The sequence below is a fragment of the Rhipicephalus microplus genome, chromosome 2, assembly GCF_043290135.1.
Source record: "Rhipicephalus microplus isolate Deutch F79 chromosome 2, USDA_Rmic, whole genome shotgun sequence".
In the NCBI taxonomy this organism is placed as follows: domain Eukaryota; kingdom Metazoa; phylum Arthropoda; class Arachnida; order Ixodida; family Ixodidae; genus Rhipicephalus; species Rhipicephalus microplus.
In genome coordinates, this window is record NC_134701.1 from 294,198,567 (window position 1) to 294,219,014 (window position 20,448).

Below are 20,448 nucleotides of genomic sequence, written 5' to 3' on the forward strand. Positions count from 1 at the left end.
TGTATGCTTATTTCTCTCTCTTAGAGCCGCAGCGCAAACCTCTTATTTAAAATAGACACTGAAGTATTGCATGGGAGCTCCATCGATATTCCTGAAAATTTCAACTCTCACCACTACTGTTCAGCCCTACCTTGGCTGTAGGGTGTAAGCAAGCCACAAGTTTGCACAGTGAAACATAGTTCAAGGTACAGAATATTGCCACACTTCCTTGTCAAGCTTTGTTATTGTCTAATTACATGTCTAAGTGCTGTATTGCACAAATCACACTGATTGGCTTAAAAACCATTAAGATAATTTTAGAACCTTCCAAAGTTCGCGTACAATGCGAAGATTACAGATTCTGCTGAAACTTACATGGCTGCTAGTGATTACGCTGGAATATTAGACGGCACCTGCATAAATGCCGACGTGCATCACCGCTATTATTGTACAGCATGCTTTTCTTGCTGTAATCTGACCTAATGTTTTCTGGTCATCATCATTATCATCAGCATGACTACGCCCACTGCAGGGCAAAGGCCTCTCCCATGATCTGCCAATCGACCCGGTCTTTTGCTTTTTGCTGCCACCTTATATCTGTGAACTTTTTAACCTCATCGACCCACCTAACTTTCTGTCTCCTCTCCGTGCATTTGCCTTTTCTGGGAATTCATTCAGTTACCCTTGAAGACCAGCAATTATTCTGTCTACATGCTACGTGCCCGGCCCATGTCTATTTCTTCTTCTTGATTTCAACATTATATTCTTAACCCCGGTTTGTTCCCTGACCCACTCTGCTCTCTTCTTGTCTCTGAAGGTTACACCTATCATTTTTCTTTCATTCGCTCGCTGCATCGTCCTCAATTTAAGCTTAATCCTCTTTTTAAGCCTCTAGGCTTCTGCTCTGCAGGTAAGTATTGGCAGGATGCAGCTGTTATATACGTTCCTCTTGAGGGTTAGTGGCAGATTACCATTCATGATTTTAGAATGCTTGCCGAACGTGATCCACCCCATCTTTATTCTTCTAGTTATTTCACTCTCATGATTCAGCTCCGCGGTTACTACCTGTCCCAAGTAGACGTATTCCTTCACAACTTCCAGCATCTCTCCACGTATCACAAAGTGCAGCTTACTGATGAGATTGTTGCACATTACTTTAGTTTTGCGGGTATTAATTTTCAGACCCACTTTTCTCTTTTCCGTGTGCAGTTCAGTAATAATGAACTGTAATTCGTCCCCTGAGTTGCTCATCAAGGCAATGTCATCATCACAGGTTACTAAAGTACTCTCCATTAACTCTTATCCCTAACTCTTCCCAGTCTAGGGTCCTCAATACCTCCTGTAAACACGCGGTGAATAGCATTGAAGATATCGTGTCTCCCTGCCTTACACCCTTCATTATTAGGATTCTTTTGCTTTCTTTATGGAGAACTATGGTGGCTGGGGATTCTCTGTAGATTTCTTCCAGTATGTTTATGTAGGGCTTGTCGATGCCCTGATTCTGTAGTGCCTGCATTGCTGCTGATGTCTCGACAGAGTTAAATGCTTTCTTGTATTCTATGAAGGCTATGTATAGGGGTTGCTTGCATTCTGTGTATTTCTCTATCACTTGATTGATAGTATCAATGTGGTCTATTGTGAAAAAGCCTGTTTGAAATCGTCCTTGGTCCTTTGGTTGATTGAACTCCAGTGTGGTGTAATTTTATTAGCTATTATTTTTGTAAAGTGTCTGGAGAATGGACAGTAAGCTTATTGGCCTGTGATTTTTCAAGTCATTGACGTCTCCTTTCTTAAGGATTAAGATGATGTTGGTGTTCATCCAAAATTCTGGTACCCTTCTTGTCAAGAAAAACTTTGTATATAAGGTGGCTAATTTTTCTAACACAATTTCTCCGCCATTTTTCAGTATGTTCTTCGTTACCTTATCCTCACCGGTGGCTTTGCCTCTCTTTGCATTTCTTCTAGGGCTTTACTTACTTCCCCTGTCCTTACTGGTAGGATGTCGAATTCCTCTGGGCTATTATTGCTTCTTACGATATCATTCTGGTTGTTTCGGCATTCAAAGAACTGTAGAACTCCTCCGCCACCTCAACTATCCTATCCATATTTGGTTATGGCACAGTATTTTTGGTCCCTTAATGCATGCATCCGATTTTTGCCTATGCACAAGTTTGCCTTCGCAGATTTTAGGTTTCTGCCTCTTTTTACAGTCTGCTGCTCGATTCTCTCCATGTTATAGCGTTATACCTTCTGATGTTAGCTACCTTACGTCTATTTATTAACTTTGAAAGCTCCACTAGCTCTATTTTGTCGGTTGCATTTGAGGCTTTTATGGTTTGTCGTCTTTTAATGGCATTTTTCATCTCCTAAGAAAGTTTGCTAGTGCCTGGCTCATGACTGTACTTCCTTCCTAAATTGCACGTTCTTTGATGATAGTAGTAAGATTATTATTTATTATGTCAATGCTAACGTCTGTTATCTCGTTTAGTGCCTCGAATCTATTCCGAAGCAAAACTCTGAATTTCTGTACTTTCGCTCTCATCGCTAGTTCATTACTTGGCTACTTGCGTATTAGTTTTTGTCTTTGCTTTATTAAATCTAGGTGAATACGAGCTCTAATCATTCTATGGTCACTACATCGGATCTTGCCAACTATTTCTACCTCCTGTACAATGCCTGGGCGTGCACACAGAAGGAAGTCTATTTCATTTTTAGTTTCGGCGTTAGGACTTTGTCACGCTCATTTACGGTTAGCCCGTTTTCAGAAAAGGTATTCATGATCCGTAAATTATCGCATTCTGCGAACTCTACTAATAACTCCCCTCTGGAATTTCTAGAACTGATGCCATATTTCATCAAGAAAGTACATATAAGACATCATAATGAAAAAAATTAATGTGAAAAGTCTTCAAATTCTTAACCCATACTTATTGCTTGCTTTAAGTTTGTAATAATAATTTAGGTGATATCAACTTTTAAAGGAAAATACTTGTGCTCTGCACATGCTAAGGAATATGTGAGTGAAATCTCATCCTGATCTGGCTGTCAAAAGTACTTAAATTATGATGTGCAAACTCAAGAACTTGTCAAAAATTGAGTCTTAAGAAAAATGCATTTTTAAGGTATAAAGGAAAGCTCATTTAGGCGGGGAAAATATGATTCTTAAGATAATTTCTTCTATCTTGAGAGCTTGGAAATATGGCTATATTAAGCATGTGGCTTTGGTGAACCACTCATACGAAATGCAATGGCAAGCAGCCAGATGACAATTTTCAGGGGACTCTAAATAATGAGCTCTTCTTAGTTTTTAGTAGCCACCTTGTGCTCTTTAACTATGATTTTAACCTACTTTGAGTTTTTTTATACAATGCTTAATTTCTTTTTGTCATGAAAGAGAAACTAAACTCGGGAATGCAAATAAAAACAAAAAATTATGTAATTTTGGAAAAAATGTGTTTTTCGAGTCGCATCTTTCCTTAAAGGGCTCCTAAACCCGCTCCGATATTTTCCCAAACATTTCAAGTCAACAAACGCATCACGTGCAGAATGCCGTCGCGATCAACGATGCCACATGCCGCAGCGCTACAGGTAGCAGGTGTGTGTTCGAAAAAACAATAGCTTCTCCTTTCCGGTCCCCGCCATTCCCGCCACTGACTTGACGTTACTACTTTTGATGCTTGTGATTGGCCGAACGATAACCGACGATTTCCGGTCACTCTGTAAACAGCTGTTCGCATGGACCTTGCTGTTCTTGGTCGTTATGCCGCTTGCCAATCGACATCTGCGACACGTAACGCAACACAGGGTTAATACCGGCACGATTCGTAGGGGCACGGGGCGGCACGACAGCGACAGTGGTTAGTCAACGATGAGTGCGCCCAGATGACACACAACACAGTTGACGGCGAGCTTGGTGTCGGAGTGGCGGATCGCGGCAACCGGACGTAGACGCTCTTTCGAACAACGCGTCAGCAGTGACGTATGCCACGTGAGATGAGGAGGGACACTCAGCTGACTTAGCGAGGAGGGGCCAAGTGGTTTTGGAAGAGGGTAGCGTAAGAAAGAGGGAAAGAAGCGATCATCGCGTTTTGATCATCAAATGCGTGTAACTCTGCGATTACGGCACCGTTTCGAAAAATTCTCACGGCGACGTGTTCATTGTAAACTCAAGCAAAACTTCCTCACCTCAACTAAATTTTGACCGCTGGGTGGTTTAGGGGCCCTTTAAGTATAGTTTGGCTCTGTAGTCTTGTTACTGTTGCAATTGAACCCCAATGCTCAAATGAAATGTCACTTCCAAGCTAAAACAGAAAATTTTAAAACTCTTTTATTTAAGGGCACTTGTTGATGAGCAAGGCTCACTTGTTAGGGCACCACAAACTCAGGAAAAGAAGCAGCGGTCTCTCTACTGGGTGGTCTTCAGGGTGTGCTGGTTTCAGCTACTTGCATCAACTGTCCTCGAGGTTATTGGTGTGTTTGTCAGCTTCCTGCCACCTTATATGTTAAGGTAAGTTCCATCTTATGCATTCATTAACCAGCTTTAATGGTTTAGTTGGCTATGACATTGCACTGGTAATCATGATATTGCCACGAGGAATTGCTAAGGCGCAGTACAACGCAGACGTTGTTAAAAGAGGAACGCTGACGGCATCGCTACGACTCATGAAGCCCGCCGGAAGGCACGAGCCGGCCCAGCCTGTGCACGAGCTGCTACCGAGCAGCGGCAAAGAAAAGAGGAGAAGAAGAGGACGACGAGCGTTCGCTGCTTTCTCCCAGCTACTGTGTAGTTCTTTTGGCTTTGGGCACAAGTTCGCCCTTATTAAACCTTGTAAATAGGACGTCCCGGTTGTGAGGTTGTTATATCCGTTACATTTTCTGGTGGAGGAGCTGGGTACATGATTCCGAGCCCCACGCAAGAGCGAAGTCCAAGCACTGACCAGCCGCAACCAGTGGAGCTTACACCGGTGCACCAACGAGTCAGCCGCCGTATCCGAGGAGAGTTGCCAGAATTTGGGCCACTCCCTTCTGTATCAAGGGCATCGGTGACGGAGACAAGCGCCGCCACCACCATGACGAGCCAAGTTACGCCGGCACAACTCATCGTAAGCCAACCGGTCATTCCAAAGGTGTTTCATGGTGACCCATACGAGGACGCCGAAGACTGGTTAGAGCATTTCGAGAGAGTGGGAAATCTAAATCAGTGGAACGAGGAAGGCAAGCTGCGTAACGTCTACATTGCGTTGGAAGACTCTGCACGAGTGTGGTACGAAAACCACGAGGCATCTCTGACGTCGTGGCAAGAGTTTCGGCGGCAGCTACTGAGTACGTTCGCCAACAGTGATCGCCGGGAAAGGGCGGAAGCAGCTCTCCGCACACGGATTCAACGAACGAACGAAACTGTCGCGATGTACATCGAAGACATGTCCCGCCTTTTCAAGCGAGCTGATCCTGGCATGACGGAAGACAAGAAGGTGCGCCACCTCATGCACGGGGTAAAGCAAGAATTGTTCGCGGGACTCATCCGCAATCCGCCCCGTACTGTTGCTGAGTTTCGGTCGGAAGCAACAACCATCGAAACGACGCTTCAGCAGAGAGCCCGACAGTACAACCGCGACGTAGCCGGTGCATCCGCAGGAGTCTACTCAGCAGGCGTCGTGGATAATCTTGACACATTGCGCGAGCTCGTCCGGTCTGTTGTCAGGGAAGAATTAAGGAAACTGCAGTCACCTGATGTCACCCCCGAGCTGTCTCTTGCTGAAGTTGTCCGAGATGAAATTCGACAGGCCATGCGGGAGCCGCGGAGTGATGTGCCAGCGACACGACGGGCGGTAACCTACTCCGAGGTGCTCAGGCGACCTACTCCGCACTGTTCGCCGATCGAGACACCAAGTACTTATGTGCAGACAATGCGCAGCCCGCCTGAAATCGTAGAGGCAACACGCACTCCACCTCGTGCGAGAGAGATGATGCCACGGAAGAGCGATGTGTGGCGAGATGCCACACGTAGGCCCTTGTGTTTCCACTGTGGAGAGGCTGGCCACCTGTACCGATTCTGCCGATATCGTCAAGCTGGTCTTAGGGGATTCGCCATCAATGCACCGTGTCCGCGAAACGGCGAAAGACCTTCCGAGATTGAAGAATACCTATGCTCACGTCGGGAATTTGACCCGCCTCGTCGTCATCAACCACGCTCACCATCCCCTATGCGCTACCGCTCGTCTAGCCCACGTCCCTTCCCAAGCACGTCTAGGCAGCGTTCGCCTAGCCCAAATCCGGGAAACTGAAGAGGGCGACCTGTGGAGGCGAGGCCGCTGGCGACTTGGGATATGAAGATCCTCCACTGCGGTACGAGCCTGATAACGACGACTGTTTCCAGGTAAAGGAGTGCAGTACAGAGAAAATTACTTCAGACTTGCCGTTGGTGATTGACGGACTAGAGCTCAATGCTTTGATCGATACTGGTGCGGATTATTCTGTGATAAGTTACGAATTAGCGAAGCGACTCAAGAAAGTTCTGACCGAATGGGGTGGACCTCAAGTACGTACTGCAGGTGGTCACCTCATAACCCCTTCCGGCCGATGTACCGCAAGGGTCATGATACGGGGCTTCACTTACGTCGGTGACTTTGTCGTCCTACCTGTGTGCTCGAGGGAAGTGATACTGGGAATGGATTTCCTACAAGCTAATGGTGCGATTATCAATTTACAGAGGTCGAGCGTGTCCTTTTCGACGGAGCAAGCTTTAAAGGTAGCACGATCAGATGAACGATGTACCACTCCACTGCGCGTCGTCGACGATGATGTGACTGTACCGCCACGGAGCAGTATAATGGTTCTCGTGCATAATGATGCATTCAGCGACTACGAGGGTGTGGCGGAGAGCAACGTGGATGTTTTCTTGAAAAGAGGCGTTTGTGTGGCACGAGGGATTATCCAGCTGCGAAACGGGTGCACAGACATCCTCTTGACGAATTTCGGTAACGAATTCCAGCACATCGCAAAAGGGACGGCAATAGCGTTTCTTCATGAGTTCTGTGAAGTGACAGAAATATGCAGTCTTGAAACGACGTCACCGAATGTGAAACTTCCATCTGATGCCTGCGACACAATATACGTAAATCCTAATCTTTCAGAGATTCAACGTCAACAGCTATACGACCTCGTGCGGGAATTTGGCAGCTGTTTCTCCAACAGTTCAAAGGTACGGCGCACGAGCATTACAAAACACAGGATCATAACGGACGAGACAACCAGGCCGGTATGCCGGCACCCGTATCGTGTTTCCCCTAAGGAAAGGGAAGTCATCAAGAAGCAGGTACGAGAAATGCTTGAAGATGATGTTATCCAGCCTTCTAACAGCCCGTGGTCATCTCCCGTGGTGCTTGTCAAGAAGAAGGATAACACGCTACGGTTTTGTGTCGACTACAGGAAACTGAATGCTGTGACTAAACGGGATGTATATCCCCTTCCACGCATCGACGACACGTTAGATCGACTTCGGTGTGCCAAGTTCTTCTCATCACTAGATCTGAAAAGTGGATACTGGCAAATCGAGGTTGATGAACGTGATCGCGAAAAGACTGCTTTTGTTACCCCGGACGGACTTTACGAATTTAAGGCTCTCCCGTTTGGTCTCTGTTGTGCGCCGGCAACGTTCCAACGCATGATGGACACTGTGCTTTCCGGATTGAAGTGGCAGTGTTGCCTAGTGTACCTAGACGACGTGGTCATCTTCGCGGCTACATTTGAGGAGCACATCAAGCGCCTTCGGTCAGTGTTAGAGGCAATCCGTTCGGCAGATTTGACAATCAAGCCAGAGAAGTGCCGATTAGGTTTCGAAGAGCTTCGTTTTCTTGGGCATGTCGTCAGCGCCCAAGGTGTTCGCCCTGATCCTGATAAGACGACCGCCGTCGCAAGGTTTCCGGTGCCAACAGACAAAAAGTCAGTACGGAGATTTCTAGGTCTATGTGCGTACTATAGACGATTTGTGAGAAATTTTTCAAAGATCGCAGAACCCTTAACGAGACTTACGAAAGAAGATGTGCCTTTCCAGTGGCAAAACGAGCAACAAAGCGCCTTCAACGAATTGAGAAAGAGGTTAGAAAACCCCCCGATTCTTTCTCACTTTGATGAGACAGCCGACACGGAAATACACACAGATGCCAGTAACATCGGCCTTGGATGCGTTCTAATACAGTGGCAGAAAGGTGAAGAAAAAGTGATAGCTTATGCCAGTCGGACTCTAACAAAAGCAGAGACAAACTATTCGGCCACGGAAAAAGAATGCCTTGCCGTCATCTGGGCCATCAGTAAATTTCGGCCGTACCTATATGGTAGACCATTCAAGGCAGTCAGCGATCACCATGCGCTTTGCTGGCTGGCGAACATAAAGGAACCATCCGGACGACTAGCAAGGTGGAGCCTCAGACTGCAAGAATACGATATAACCGTGGTATACCGATCTGGCAAAAAACATACCGATGCCGACTGTTTGTCACGGGCTCCTACAGACACACCACCATCAGAAGAAGACGACTTTCCGTTCGTAGGAATTGTCGAGACCACTCAAATAGCCGAACTCCAACGTACAGACAAAGAATTACTCCCGCTTATCGAACACCTGCAAGGAATTGACGTACAAGTACCCCGTATATTTTCTCGAAGCCTCGCATCGTTCTGCCTCCGAGGAAACGTTCTCTACAAGAGAAACTTCAAGCCCAACCGCGAAAAGTTCCTGCTTGTCGTTCCAGCAACTATGCGACAAGAAATACTTCGAGCGTGTCACGATGAGCCCACATCTGGACATTTGGGTGTGACGCGAACGCTTGCAAGGATCAATCTCCATTATTATTGGCCCAAGCTACTAGCTTCAGTGCAACACTACGTCAAAACATGCCGCGAGTGCCAAAGACGAAAAACACCAAGTTCTAAACCAGCGGGCCTTCTACAACCTATAGATCCACCGAAAGCGCCTTTCCGCCAAGTTGGAATGGACCTCCTTGGACCCTTCCCGACATCTTTACTCGGCAAGAAATGGATCGTTGTGGCCACTGATTATTTAACTAGATACGCCGAAACAGACTCTTTGGAACGAGGAACGGCAGCAGAAGTGGCCCAATTCTTCGTACACAAAATAGTCCTGCGACATGGCGCTCCAACGGTTGTAATCACCGATCGCGGAACGGCTTTCACGGCGCAACTTTTGAAGTGCCTGCTCAACATGACTCACACTGTTCATAGGAAAACCACTGCATATCATCCTCAATGCAATGGCCTGACCGAACGCCTTAACAGAACTCTAGCAGACATGATATCCATGTATGTGGATGTCGAGCACAAAAAGTGGGACGAAATTTTACCATACGTCACTTTCGCCTACAATACGGCTGTGCAAGAGACCACCAAAATCACCCCATTTGAACTAGTTTACGGTCGTGCTGTTACCACAACACTGGATGCTATGTTACCAATAGACCAAGATGACTACCCCCCCGATCTTGACGACTTTCTACAAAGAGCGGAAGAAGCCCGCCAGTTAGCAAGATACCGAATACGCCACCAACACCGCATCGATGCCGACCGCTACAACCGAGGAAGACTTGACACGCGATATGACGTTGGCGACAAAGTGTGGATATGGACTCCAGTACGACGACGAGGCCTCTCCGAAAAACTCATTTCCCGGTATTTTGGCCCCTACGAGATCGTACAGCGACACAATGACCTCGTCTACGAAGTCAAGCCTGCAGGCCACCTGCATCCGAGGCGACGCAATCCCACGGAGCGTGTACACATTGTACGGATGAAACCGTACTACGACCGATTCCAAACCTAGCCACCCCAATCCCTTGACGTACTGCAACCTCATTTTTACAAACTTGTACACACAAAAAAAAAAAAAAAAAAAAAAAAGTACTGAACAGCCTCATCGCAAGCATCGGGGCGATGCCGCTTGAGAGGGGGGATAATGCCACGAGGAATTGCTAAGGCGCAGTACAACGCAGACGTTGTTAAAAGAGGAACGCTGACGGCATCGCTACGACTCATGAAGCCCGCCGGAAGGCACGAGCCGGCCCAGCCTGTGCACGAGCTGCTACCGAGCAGCGGCAAAGAAAAGAGGAGAAGAAGAGGACGACGAGCGTTCGCTGCTTTCTCCCAGCTACTGTGTAGTTCTTTTGGCTTTGGGCACAAGTTCGCCCTTATTAAACCTTGTAAATAGGACGTCCCGGTTGTGAGGTTGTTATATCCGTTACAATATTAAATTCTGGCCGCGTGATGAAGAAAAAATGTAGCAACTAGAAACTAGATTTTAGGCGGATGTATATTTTATTCCTCGTGTTTCCATCGCACCACTTTAATATGGGAGCAAGAATTAAGGGTTAATAAGGGCTTGTACAAAGTTTTTAATTTTTATGGCGTCCTAAAAATTTTTTTTTAGCATTTGTGCTTGAATGTTTATAAATAAGTGCCTAAATGCCTATACTCAAGATCGCCGTGTATATGTACACTGCAACAACAAATAGTGCTTCCTGGTGGATTTTGAGAACATTATTAGACCACTTGAAATGTAAGTCGCAGGAGTCACTAATATCCGCAGTTTCACAAAATATGTTGAGCATGCAGCCTCGCATGTCCGAGAATTGATGCATGCAATGCATATTGCTTACATTCCTAACGTTAAAAGAATTTAACATCCGAAACCCGCAGTGCACAAGAAATAAATGCAAAAGAGCGAGGGGGGGGGGGGTCTTAAAGCACCCTCACAGAAATTCTCAGACCGCCTTGATTATGCACATTGCACAGAAACTATGTCCAATCACGGCCAAAATTTCACACTGAAAGATATTAATAATTTGATTTTACACGTGCGCACCTGATTTCAAGACATCGCAATCGAATCTCAAACCACCATTGAAGTGCTCCACATTCCATCCTCGTTTTCATTAACGATATGTATCCCTTCCCATCAAGTGCAGCCACTGCAAAGAGTTTCGTTGATTCTGTACCAAATTGAAACTTTCATTTCATGCGAGTGCTACCAAAATGCAACCAATGCTGATTAGGGTTCAGTGTCGTGTCATGGGAAGTTTGACCAAGCCATGAAGATTGGTCATCCAAAAGATCAAACTCAAGCACTGAACCAAGAAGAGTGTCCATGATACGAAGTATGCGTTTGCGGCCATGAGATCGACGTCGGCGCAAGCCCACCAAGCTTATGAAAGACCGTCCACTGGTAGCAAAGGCAAAAGCTCGCATCATAAAGCCGTAAAAACGTTCAATTTATGGACGAAGTATCAAACGCAATATCTGTAGCAATCTCGATTATGACGATTTTTTTCCCAATAGGAAACCTTAGAGATCCTTTGAAGGGAAGGACTCTTGAACAAGGGGTTTCGCTCAAGCTAGTGTTTTGACAATCTTCTTTAAGGGAAAAGCATCCATCCCTCACTGACTGCGGCTTGGTACCAGTTCATTTTGTGCCAGTTTTATTTTTTACAAGACTTTTTCTAATTACTTAGAAAATAAAAGCTCTCACCCAAAAAATCCTTGCAAGAAAATAAGAGTTGTCACACCGCTGAAAATTATTGAGTTCGATAGAACTGATCCGTAGTGAAGTCTGGTAATTACTCGATTCACGCAGGTGATTTCAATCGACATGTTCACATTTGCAATGACTTTTCTTTGCCTTCTCTATTTAATTGTTAAAACTGCTGATTTTCTGGTTGAGACTTTTTTTTTTTGGAATGAACTTATCGCGCCTGTCAATCGAAGAAACAGTATGTGCACGCTTGCCTTGTTGCTAGTTGTTCAATTCAACACATATCTTGTGCAGTGCTGTGGAACCAGGGTGCGGCACTCGTTCATGCTAAGCGCTTGAATGACGGCTGCTTTTTATGTAGTGGCTTTGTCTTCTTGTTTACGTTGCAGCAGTATGTCCAGTATGTACAAAAATAAAAATAGTCACAGAAAAAAAATTAGGGGACCCTAAACCTTCGTCTTTAAAAGTTGAACGCGATAGTGATATCTTATTCCTAGTGCGTGCTTTAAAAAACACGTAGTGCATAAAACCTTTTTGAACTTGCTATGCACCCACTACGTGGCCTTGATGACACAGTAGCGTGTGTGCCTTTTATAGTGAGTGAGTGACTTTAAACCACGAGGTCTGTATGATAATCACGTGTTGTGACGCTCGACGGCCATGGGCGCTTGTACCACATATTATTACTTCAACATTTCATGTTGAATTGTAAAGCATGTATACAGGACACATGTGTTTGTAAAGCATGAAAGTTATTTTCCTTGCATTTCCAAGCAGAAGAAGTTATTTTCACTGTATTTATAAGCAGACGCATGGCTGTGTGGTATAATATCTGCTACATATTTGACATCTGCTACATATTTGAACATATTTGACTAGTCATAACATGAAAATCATGAGATGTATGTCATGAATGTCATCATTTACATTCCCTGGTCCTGCAGCTCCTGCGGTAGTTTCGTTCACATGGCATGTTGCAAAACTGGTATGGTATGACATGATTGCATGGTGAACACAAGCGACAGACTCTAACATAAAAATCATGACATGCATGTCATATAACACTATGACTACATGCCACACTCGTGATGCACTAGTGGCGGTTTCGCTAGAGTCACATATACCACATTCGGTATTACGGTAAGGGTATGGATGACGAAGGTATGTGACTGGTGCAAACATGACGAAGGTATGTGATTGGTGCAAACATAATCATGAGATGCGTGTCATGTAACAACATGACTAGAGGCCACGCTCATAATGCATTGCCGGCCGTTTCGCTAGCTTCACTTATACCAAATTTCGTATCACGGTTTGTGAATGGATGACGAAGGTATGATACTGGTGCAAACATGATAATCATTAGGTGCGTGTTATGTAACAACATGACTACATGCTACGATTATGATGCGCTCACGGTCATGTACCAAACTCGGTATTACGAGACGCGAACGCACGACATAAGTAACTGACACATCAAAACATGATAATCACGGCATGTGTGTCATGTAACAACATGACCACATGCCACACTCATGACGCGCTCGCGACCATTTCGCTAGCTTCACATATGCCAAATTTGGTTTTACGTAATGTCAATGGATGACAAAGGTATGTGACTGGTGCAAACAAGATAATCATGAGATGCATGTTTTTGAGAACGTGACTACATGCCACAGTCAAGGCGCCAATACATTTCGACGTGACGCGGTACACGTGCTCGCCGGCATTCATTTCGTTGCGTCACGCCGGCGTTGCCACGCCAGGCGCCGGTCATGCCATATACTAGCAGGCGCCCGCCGCGCTGCGTTGCTTTGACGCATGCGCGTTTCAGCACGTTCGAGGTTCCTCCGTCACGAAAAGACGGAGACGCAGTGTTGTCTGTGTAACGAATCGGCACGAAATGCAGCATGTCACATGTCGCGCCGGTTGCCGTCGGGCCGCGCCGACGGACGTTGGCCGCACCAGTCGCGCCTGGCATTAGACTGTAGGGTGCTCACGTTTTGCTAACGTAGTGTCGCTGTGCTCAGCGTGCGCGCGTGTCAACGCTACATTGGAGTATATTGGGCCCTAATCATGCGCTCGCGGCCGTTATACACCAAATTTGGTGTTACGTGATGTCAATGCATGACGGAATATATGACTGGTGCAAACATGATAATCCTGACACGCGTGTCATGTAAGAACATGACAACATACCACGCTCATAGCGTGCTCGTGGGCATTTCGCTAACTCCACATATACTAAATTTGTTATCACATGACGTGAATAGATGACGAAGGTAAACTACATATCCAAACATGATAATCATGACACAGAAGTCATGTATGGCATCATTTACCTCCACCTCGTAATCTTGTGCTGATTTTAAAGAGGCATATCAACCTTTCTCATTCGTGCTTCGCATATTAATGATTGACACTATACGTGGGATCTGCCAATTTTTTATTATTTATTTTATTTACGTTCTCGATTTTTCCGTCACGCATAAGATGTTGAGTTTCTTCTGGCAACCAACAATGCGGACACCGATGTCGACGCCGAAATTTCTGCCATACTAGCTCTTTAATGCTATTGCATTAAACTTTCGACGTGTTTGGCTCCAAACAAACCTTAAGTTTCGTTTTGACTGCTCCTAACCTGCTCCAAAACACAGTTCCTCCTGCTCCAAATCTTTTCCAAAATACTTTTTCCTGCTCCAAAAATAGCTCCTAATCCTAAACTGTTCAGACCATCCCTGAACACTGGAACTAATCGTGATAAGGATATGATTAAACTTTGGCAAACATGTGCTAAAGCAGAACCTAGACAGGTGGGCAGCTATACACAACAGGACAACTTTCTTTTTACGTGCCATGTGGGGAGCCCATTTGTTTTTTTCTTAAACTATGAACAGGCAAAAAAACTACTTCACCTGTCTGTGCGAAGAAACACTGCAGTGGCTTTCTTGCGTATTGTGCTGTTCAGAAAAAAAAAAGGCTGATAGTGCAGTTTTATCGTGCACAGCTCAAAAGAAGCAAGTTAGCACCAAACACCATAGGTTAAGCAATCCGCTGGCGCAAGTGAGATCATTTGCTGCTTTTCACGAAAAGGTACAGTCATGACACATCTTCATTCAAATTTCATCACTTCCTTGTCATGGGTAGCTCCGATTTGACGTAACAGAGTGATCGCGTTTCGTTCACACCGGGCATGATCTGGTTAGATATTTCAATAAAATTGCTGAATTACTTGCAACTTTGTGATTTCTAAAACATGACTGTGCCGTAAATTGTCACGCACTACGACCTTAGATGAACTGTCTTCAAGTCAATAATTAGTCAACTACAAATTTTTTGCTAATTAGTAATAATATTATTATTTCAGCTGTGCCAAAGTATTTTTTTCTCATTGTGGAATTCATGTGCAAAGAGGACAAGAGTCTTAGCCTGGTAGTATTTCAATTAAAATCGTAAAATAAGAACCTGGAGGACACTTGAGCTTTGTTTTTAAAAGTAGAAGGCTCATCGCCTTCTCGACTGCTAGGCTGGCTTTGGTTCTGGTGCAGGCCTCAATCATGCCATGAGGTAACGAACGACTGTTCACATGAAATGGGCCTTTTCAAGCTATCCTAGAATGCATACTGTGGCATGGCAACACGGCCGGGCTGGACTGCACCTGCGCGCTCGCTTCTTACGACTTTCACAACATCGTTTGTAGTACATGCCTCTTGCCACTGCTTTGAGGGGGGCACTGGGACCCTGACCTTCCTTCGCCGCTCTGTGCAGTGCGCGCAACGCCCGCTCATAAGCGCGACTGCACCTTTTCGCTCACTGTGCGTTATAAAAAAAGAACATGTTGGATAATTCGTGAAGATGCACAAATGGTTTATTTTAACTTCTTATATGCTAATGTGCATCGAGCTTAAGTTTATCAAAAAATGTATAAATGCAAGAGCCGGGAGTACAGCTCTCTGCCATCAAACGTGCAGACATTCTGAGGTCTGGAAATAAATAACTATTGCTCCTAAGCACTGGCAATAGTTGAGCACTTTCTAAGGAAAACTTTGCCGAACTTCAGAAATGTCTTGATCACGACCTGAAATCGTGATCAAGACATTTATAGATGGAGGGCTTGTCATTTGCGTCAGTCTGTTAGTGTGTGTGATTGACAAAAAGAATTCTTAGCAATTTTTCGGCTGTGAGATCTGTGGATCGTCGGGAGCGGCAGAACACACCAATACACCATGACACATCTAATATATACCTATGTACGTACTATGCATACTGAAGTTTGTACAACTGCCTTCTTGAGTCGAGAAATCACTGCAGACTGAACACTGAGAAAGCAGCAAACAAAATGCAGCCACAGTAAACAAATTCCAGAATAAAGCAAGCCACACTAGGGAGAAAGGGAAATTGACAACAGCCTTATAGTTCTAAGCCACAAGAAAATCCATACATATTTCTTAATAAAAAGCTTCTTACTTGTCGAAAAGTTGGAATGCTGTCAGTTTCTCTTTCTAAATATGCTCTTTCACGAACTCGAAGGATATCACAGAACTTATTTGCATTGAGAGCTTTAGTTTCAGGCACGTTGTAAGATAAATAATCAAGGTGTGGACACTCCGACCGACGGCACGTTTAGATAATGTTCGGCTCTTTCATCCTCCTGGCCCCATGTCGCAGTGCCTCCCACACAACTGCAGCCGGCGCATGTACTATAGAATACGAGCTGCATGTGAAGCTTCCGTAATGGCATTGTGCACGTAAGAACTCAGTGTTAGAAGTATAATGTGTTTTTTTTTTTTAATCTTACATGTGCAGCCAATAGCGGCATTGGCCGCACGTGGCATTTTCTGCACATGGCATTTTTCGGTCGCAAGAAATGCAGTATGCGTTTTTACCTTTAGTTGGTAGCAAGCACGGTTTAAAGAAAAATACTGTGAGGTGAAAAAAAGAAAAACGCGCGTTCGCCTCTTCGCCCTATAGGTCTCTTAAGCCCTTTTGTTGCAGCGCCCCCAACAAAGCTGTGTTTGGCGCATGTACTAAAGGCGAACACTATATGGACGCACTCTCTGTTGCGGCGGCGGAGTTTCCACATAGAAATTATTTTTCTTACGCCGTGGTTTCAGGGCAGGCGGCTTGCGAGTGTAAACAGCTGTGTTCTTTGCATTCTTCATGGGTGCGGCTTGCAGTATAAAGTAATGCAAAAGGGCTTGGAGTCCCTAGACTATAATGTTTCCAGGTAGTATTAACACTTTGACAATGAGCACCACCACTCTCAGGGCCTACCGTCAGATGGGGTTATTCAGCAGCAAGAGTCCTCTCTTTTTTTTACTTTCTTTCTCCCTGTACGCAGTTGTTTTTAACCATTAGAGGTACAACTCGCATGTGTATTTTATTTTAAAGAGCTGTCAAGCAGCAGATTGTAGCTTTAAGCCCTGAAAACCACTCCAAATGTATTTGGAAAAACAAAGAAATAAGATAATAGCTAGCAAAGGGATGGCGTGCACGTCATTTATGTTAGCGACCTCTCTTAAAAGTGCGGCCTTGTTATCCAACGAGACCAAGGGCCAAAGGTAATTGGTGCTCTCTGCTTGCAGGACAGGTGCAGCATTGTTTATCTTTCTCTGATCGTTGCCTGTGCTTTATGCCTCCTTCATTATGCCTCATTAGCTGATTATTCTGCATTTTTACTGAGTTTCAGCTTTTATTATCTATGAGCACACAAATACTTACATTATGCAGCGAGCGGTCTGATAACAGTTTTTTTTTTAAGACTATCCTCCGTCTACCCCCAACTTCATGGATAATCTTCCTCTCCCCTTTCTGTCGAGTGCTCCCATTCCGCGGTTTCACATCGAGCAACACTATTGTCCCATGTGCGCGGCATAGGAGCTGCAAGGTCGGGGTCTCAGCGCCCGTACCGCTGTTGGGTGGTGAAACTTATTCAAGGACTCTCCCATTGCTTTTGCAACAGGTGAGAAAGCCGTAAATAAGTCTAGCCTGGCCGTGACTGTAATTACAGTTGTTAAGTGCCCACTATACCATAATTCTTTCTTTTGTGAGTCAGTGTAGGTGTCACGACTTTATCTCGGGAGCGCTTGCAAGGGAATGGATTGAGAGAAAGACGAGAGATGGGCGTGGCAAACAAACACACTCTATCATCCAAAAGATAAAAGGCAAAAAATCAAAAGTGAAAACAAACATTCGGTTACACACAAAGTTATGCAAAGTTACCGCAATAAAGTACAAAGAAAAACAGCTGCGAACCAGTCTCAATTCGTTCCAAGTCCTAGCGGCTACTCCTAATCCAATATAGCGTTTTAAAAGTTGAACGTTCTTACAGTTCATGTCTGTTTCTTTTTGTTGCCGTATTGACGGTTTCCCCGGGTACGTTCTTTACATGCTGCTCCACTTCTTAGGGTCGTCACTGGTTGATCTCGACGAACAAACCGCTCATACTCATCGTCTGTGTCCCAATCTTCGTCTTTATCTTGGGCTTTGCTGAGCTAGGCTTAGCTTGTCATGGACTCCCTTGCTCGTGTGGGCTGCTCCCGTCCAGGGTAGCTGCAAGTCCATCAGCAACTCCTCGGCAAGGATGCAACGAGCCGTCTTATCCAATCTCGTACGTGAACCCGCTGCATTCCAGCGTCTGGCACGTGCCATCTTACTCAGTAGCGCTGCATTTGTAAATCAACACGTGACCCTACTCAGCTGTTTTCTTTGTTGATGCTTTTGCAATTGATTATGATTAAATATGACTTAGTGCTTTGTAATGGGTGGGCCTTTAAATCTCATTGTGCAGTTCATAAGTTTTGATGCATGATACGATTCTACGTGTCTGTCGCAGCATATTACATGCTTCAAAGGGATTCCAAAACAGTGTTTTCAAGTTTTGTTAAGTGTTTCACACCACAAATTAAGCGACACGCTGTATATCAAGACTGCTGTTAACAATTGTATCGTACACTCCTTCTTACGCCTGCCTTGGTTCCTCACGAGATGTGCTGGCATTGCTGGCGATCAGAGAGACCTCGTGAGACCATCAGAAATTTGAGCTTTGCCCAAAAATGACCTCTGAACTCCAAGATTGCATACCAAGAGGTTGCGCGTAATCTTGGAGGCTATCACCCAATGGGGCAGGCAGTACGCACTCCGTCTGGCAGCATAGATGGAGATCCCGAATGGTTTATATTTGCTCCAACAGGTGGCACCACCCTACTAGCCAGTCTTACTTGTGCACATTCCAGAGCCAATCAGATCAGCAGTGGATGACGTCATGCTACCAGAGGATATTGTGCTGTGGATGGGCTGTTGAAAATGTGTTTGGCTTAGCTGCAGTGATCTGCAGGGATTTGCAGCTTTCATTGTAATAAATTCCACAGAGATCGTAAATCTATCTATAAATTACCCTTAAGACATGGTCTACCGGCCAAATTTTTTTGTACAAATCATCAAAACCATTTTAGGGTCCCCTTAAGGAGTCTCCATACAATACATGAGCCTCATATTGTGTTTCTTTCTGAAGCAGTTTCAAGAAATAGCATGGCTCTGATAGAAAAGCGGCTGAGACAGCCTGGCTTTAATTTTTATTCGAGCTGAGGATTTTTATTATTATTATTTTTTATCTTTCTCAATTTTTTGCTCACAACCGACAACACTGGAATTTCTGCAAAACAAACTCTTTAACGTTATCGCATCGAGAGTGAAAAATAAGATGGGACCTAGAACAGAGCCTTGAAAGACACCAGATGCTACTTTTGTGGTGAGAACAAATTGGAATTGAATTAAGCTTACAATACAAAAAGTTACTTTTTGCAAATTGGATGCCAGAGTAGTTATTTCTTAGATAAAAAATAATTTTTAAACCTATGAGATAATAACTAGTCTCAGTAATTACCTAGTACTTATGCAATAGTTATGATTGCATTAAGATTGTGAAAAAACAAAACAAAAAAACTTTAGCCTGTGGTAGCCTGTGGTTCAGGTGCTTCTGAAAAGAAGGATATAAAGTTTGTTTAAGTACGTTCATATAAACCTTCAAAAAACTTCTATGTGGCAGATTTTTTTTGTAAAAACAACAAAGAAGTTCGCATATGAAGTTGTGAGAACACTTGTAGTTTAATCTACTAAGCTTGTAAGAAAAAGAAAGTTTTTTTTGCCATTGCATGATCTTTTTCGAGAGCCTACTTCGAACTCTAAATACTCCGAAATTGTGATTTCTGGAAATAGTCTTTTTTTAAATTTTTCTACTTTTAAGACCCTTGTTTCCCTCAATGCTATCACATTAAAACACTGTATTGCGCCACATGGTTTGCGAGTTTTCTTTCGTTTTTTGTAATGTATTGGCGACCTGCCGTTTTTCTAAAAGTTGCTCATTGTGTATGTCATCTGCTTTAATTATTCGTAATGCTTCTTCAGAGTTATCCCGTTTCTGGAAATAGTCTTTTTTTAAATTTTTCTACTTTTAAGACCCTTGTTTCCCTCAATGCTATCACATTAAAACACTGTATTGCGCCACATGGTTTGCGAGTTTTCTTTCGTTTTTTGTAATGTATTGGCGACCTGCCGTTTTTCTAAAAGTTGCTCATTGTGTATGTCATCTGCTTTAATTTTTCGTAATGCTTCTTCAGAGTTATCCTGGTAAGAGCTTCAGAAGTATTAGGGTGAAAAACCTATTTTTATATTTCTTTGTGTTGTGTTCATCCTTTTCTTTTATTTCCTGTAAAAAGGGGCCATGGACCACATCAGGGCTTGTTTGCTTTTTTCAAAAATTATCATTATTATCAGTTGTAAGTTTAAATTCTACTGACGTGTTAGCTTGTAATAAATTTTATAATGACTAACTACGACATGTTTTTTCTAACCCAAGTGCTCTTTCAGCATATTTAACAATTGGGGTATTCTTAATCTTTGCCTTTAAGAGTTGAACTCGTATCCTGTCC

At 44.2% G+C, this 20,448-nt stretch overlaps 1 protein-coding gene across 6 annotated transcripts in view; it reads left to right on the forward strand.

Moving 5' to 3' along the window:
* Window positions 1-20,448, forward strand: part of LOC119178251 (multidrug resistance-associated protein 1) — a 303,221-nt gene that overhangs the window by 124,974 nt on the left and 157,799 nt on the right. For all 6 annotated transcript variants that reach the window (XM_037429456.2, XM_075882282.1, XM_075882283.1 and 3 more), the window contains exon 9: window positions 4,316-4,486. In XM_037429456.2, coding sequence (XP_037285353.1) covers window positions 4,316-4,486 — 171 coding nt within the window. The remainder of the gene's footprint in view (window positions 1-4,315; window positions 4,487-20,448) is intronic.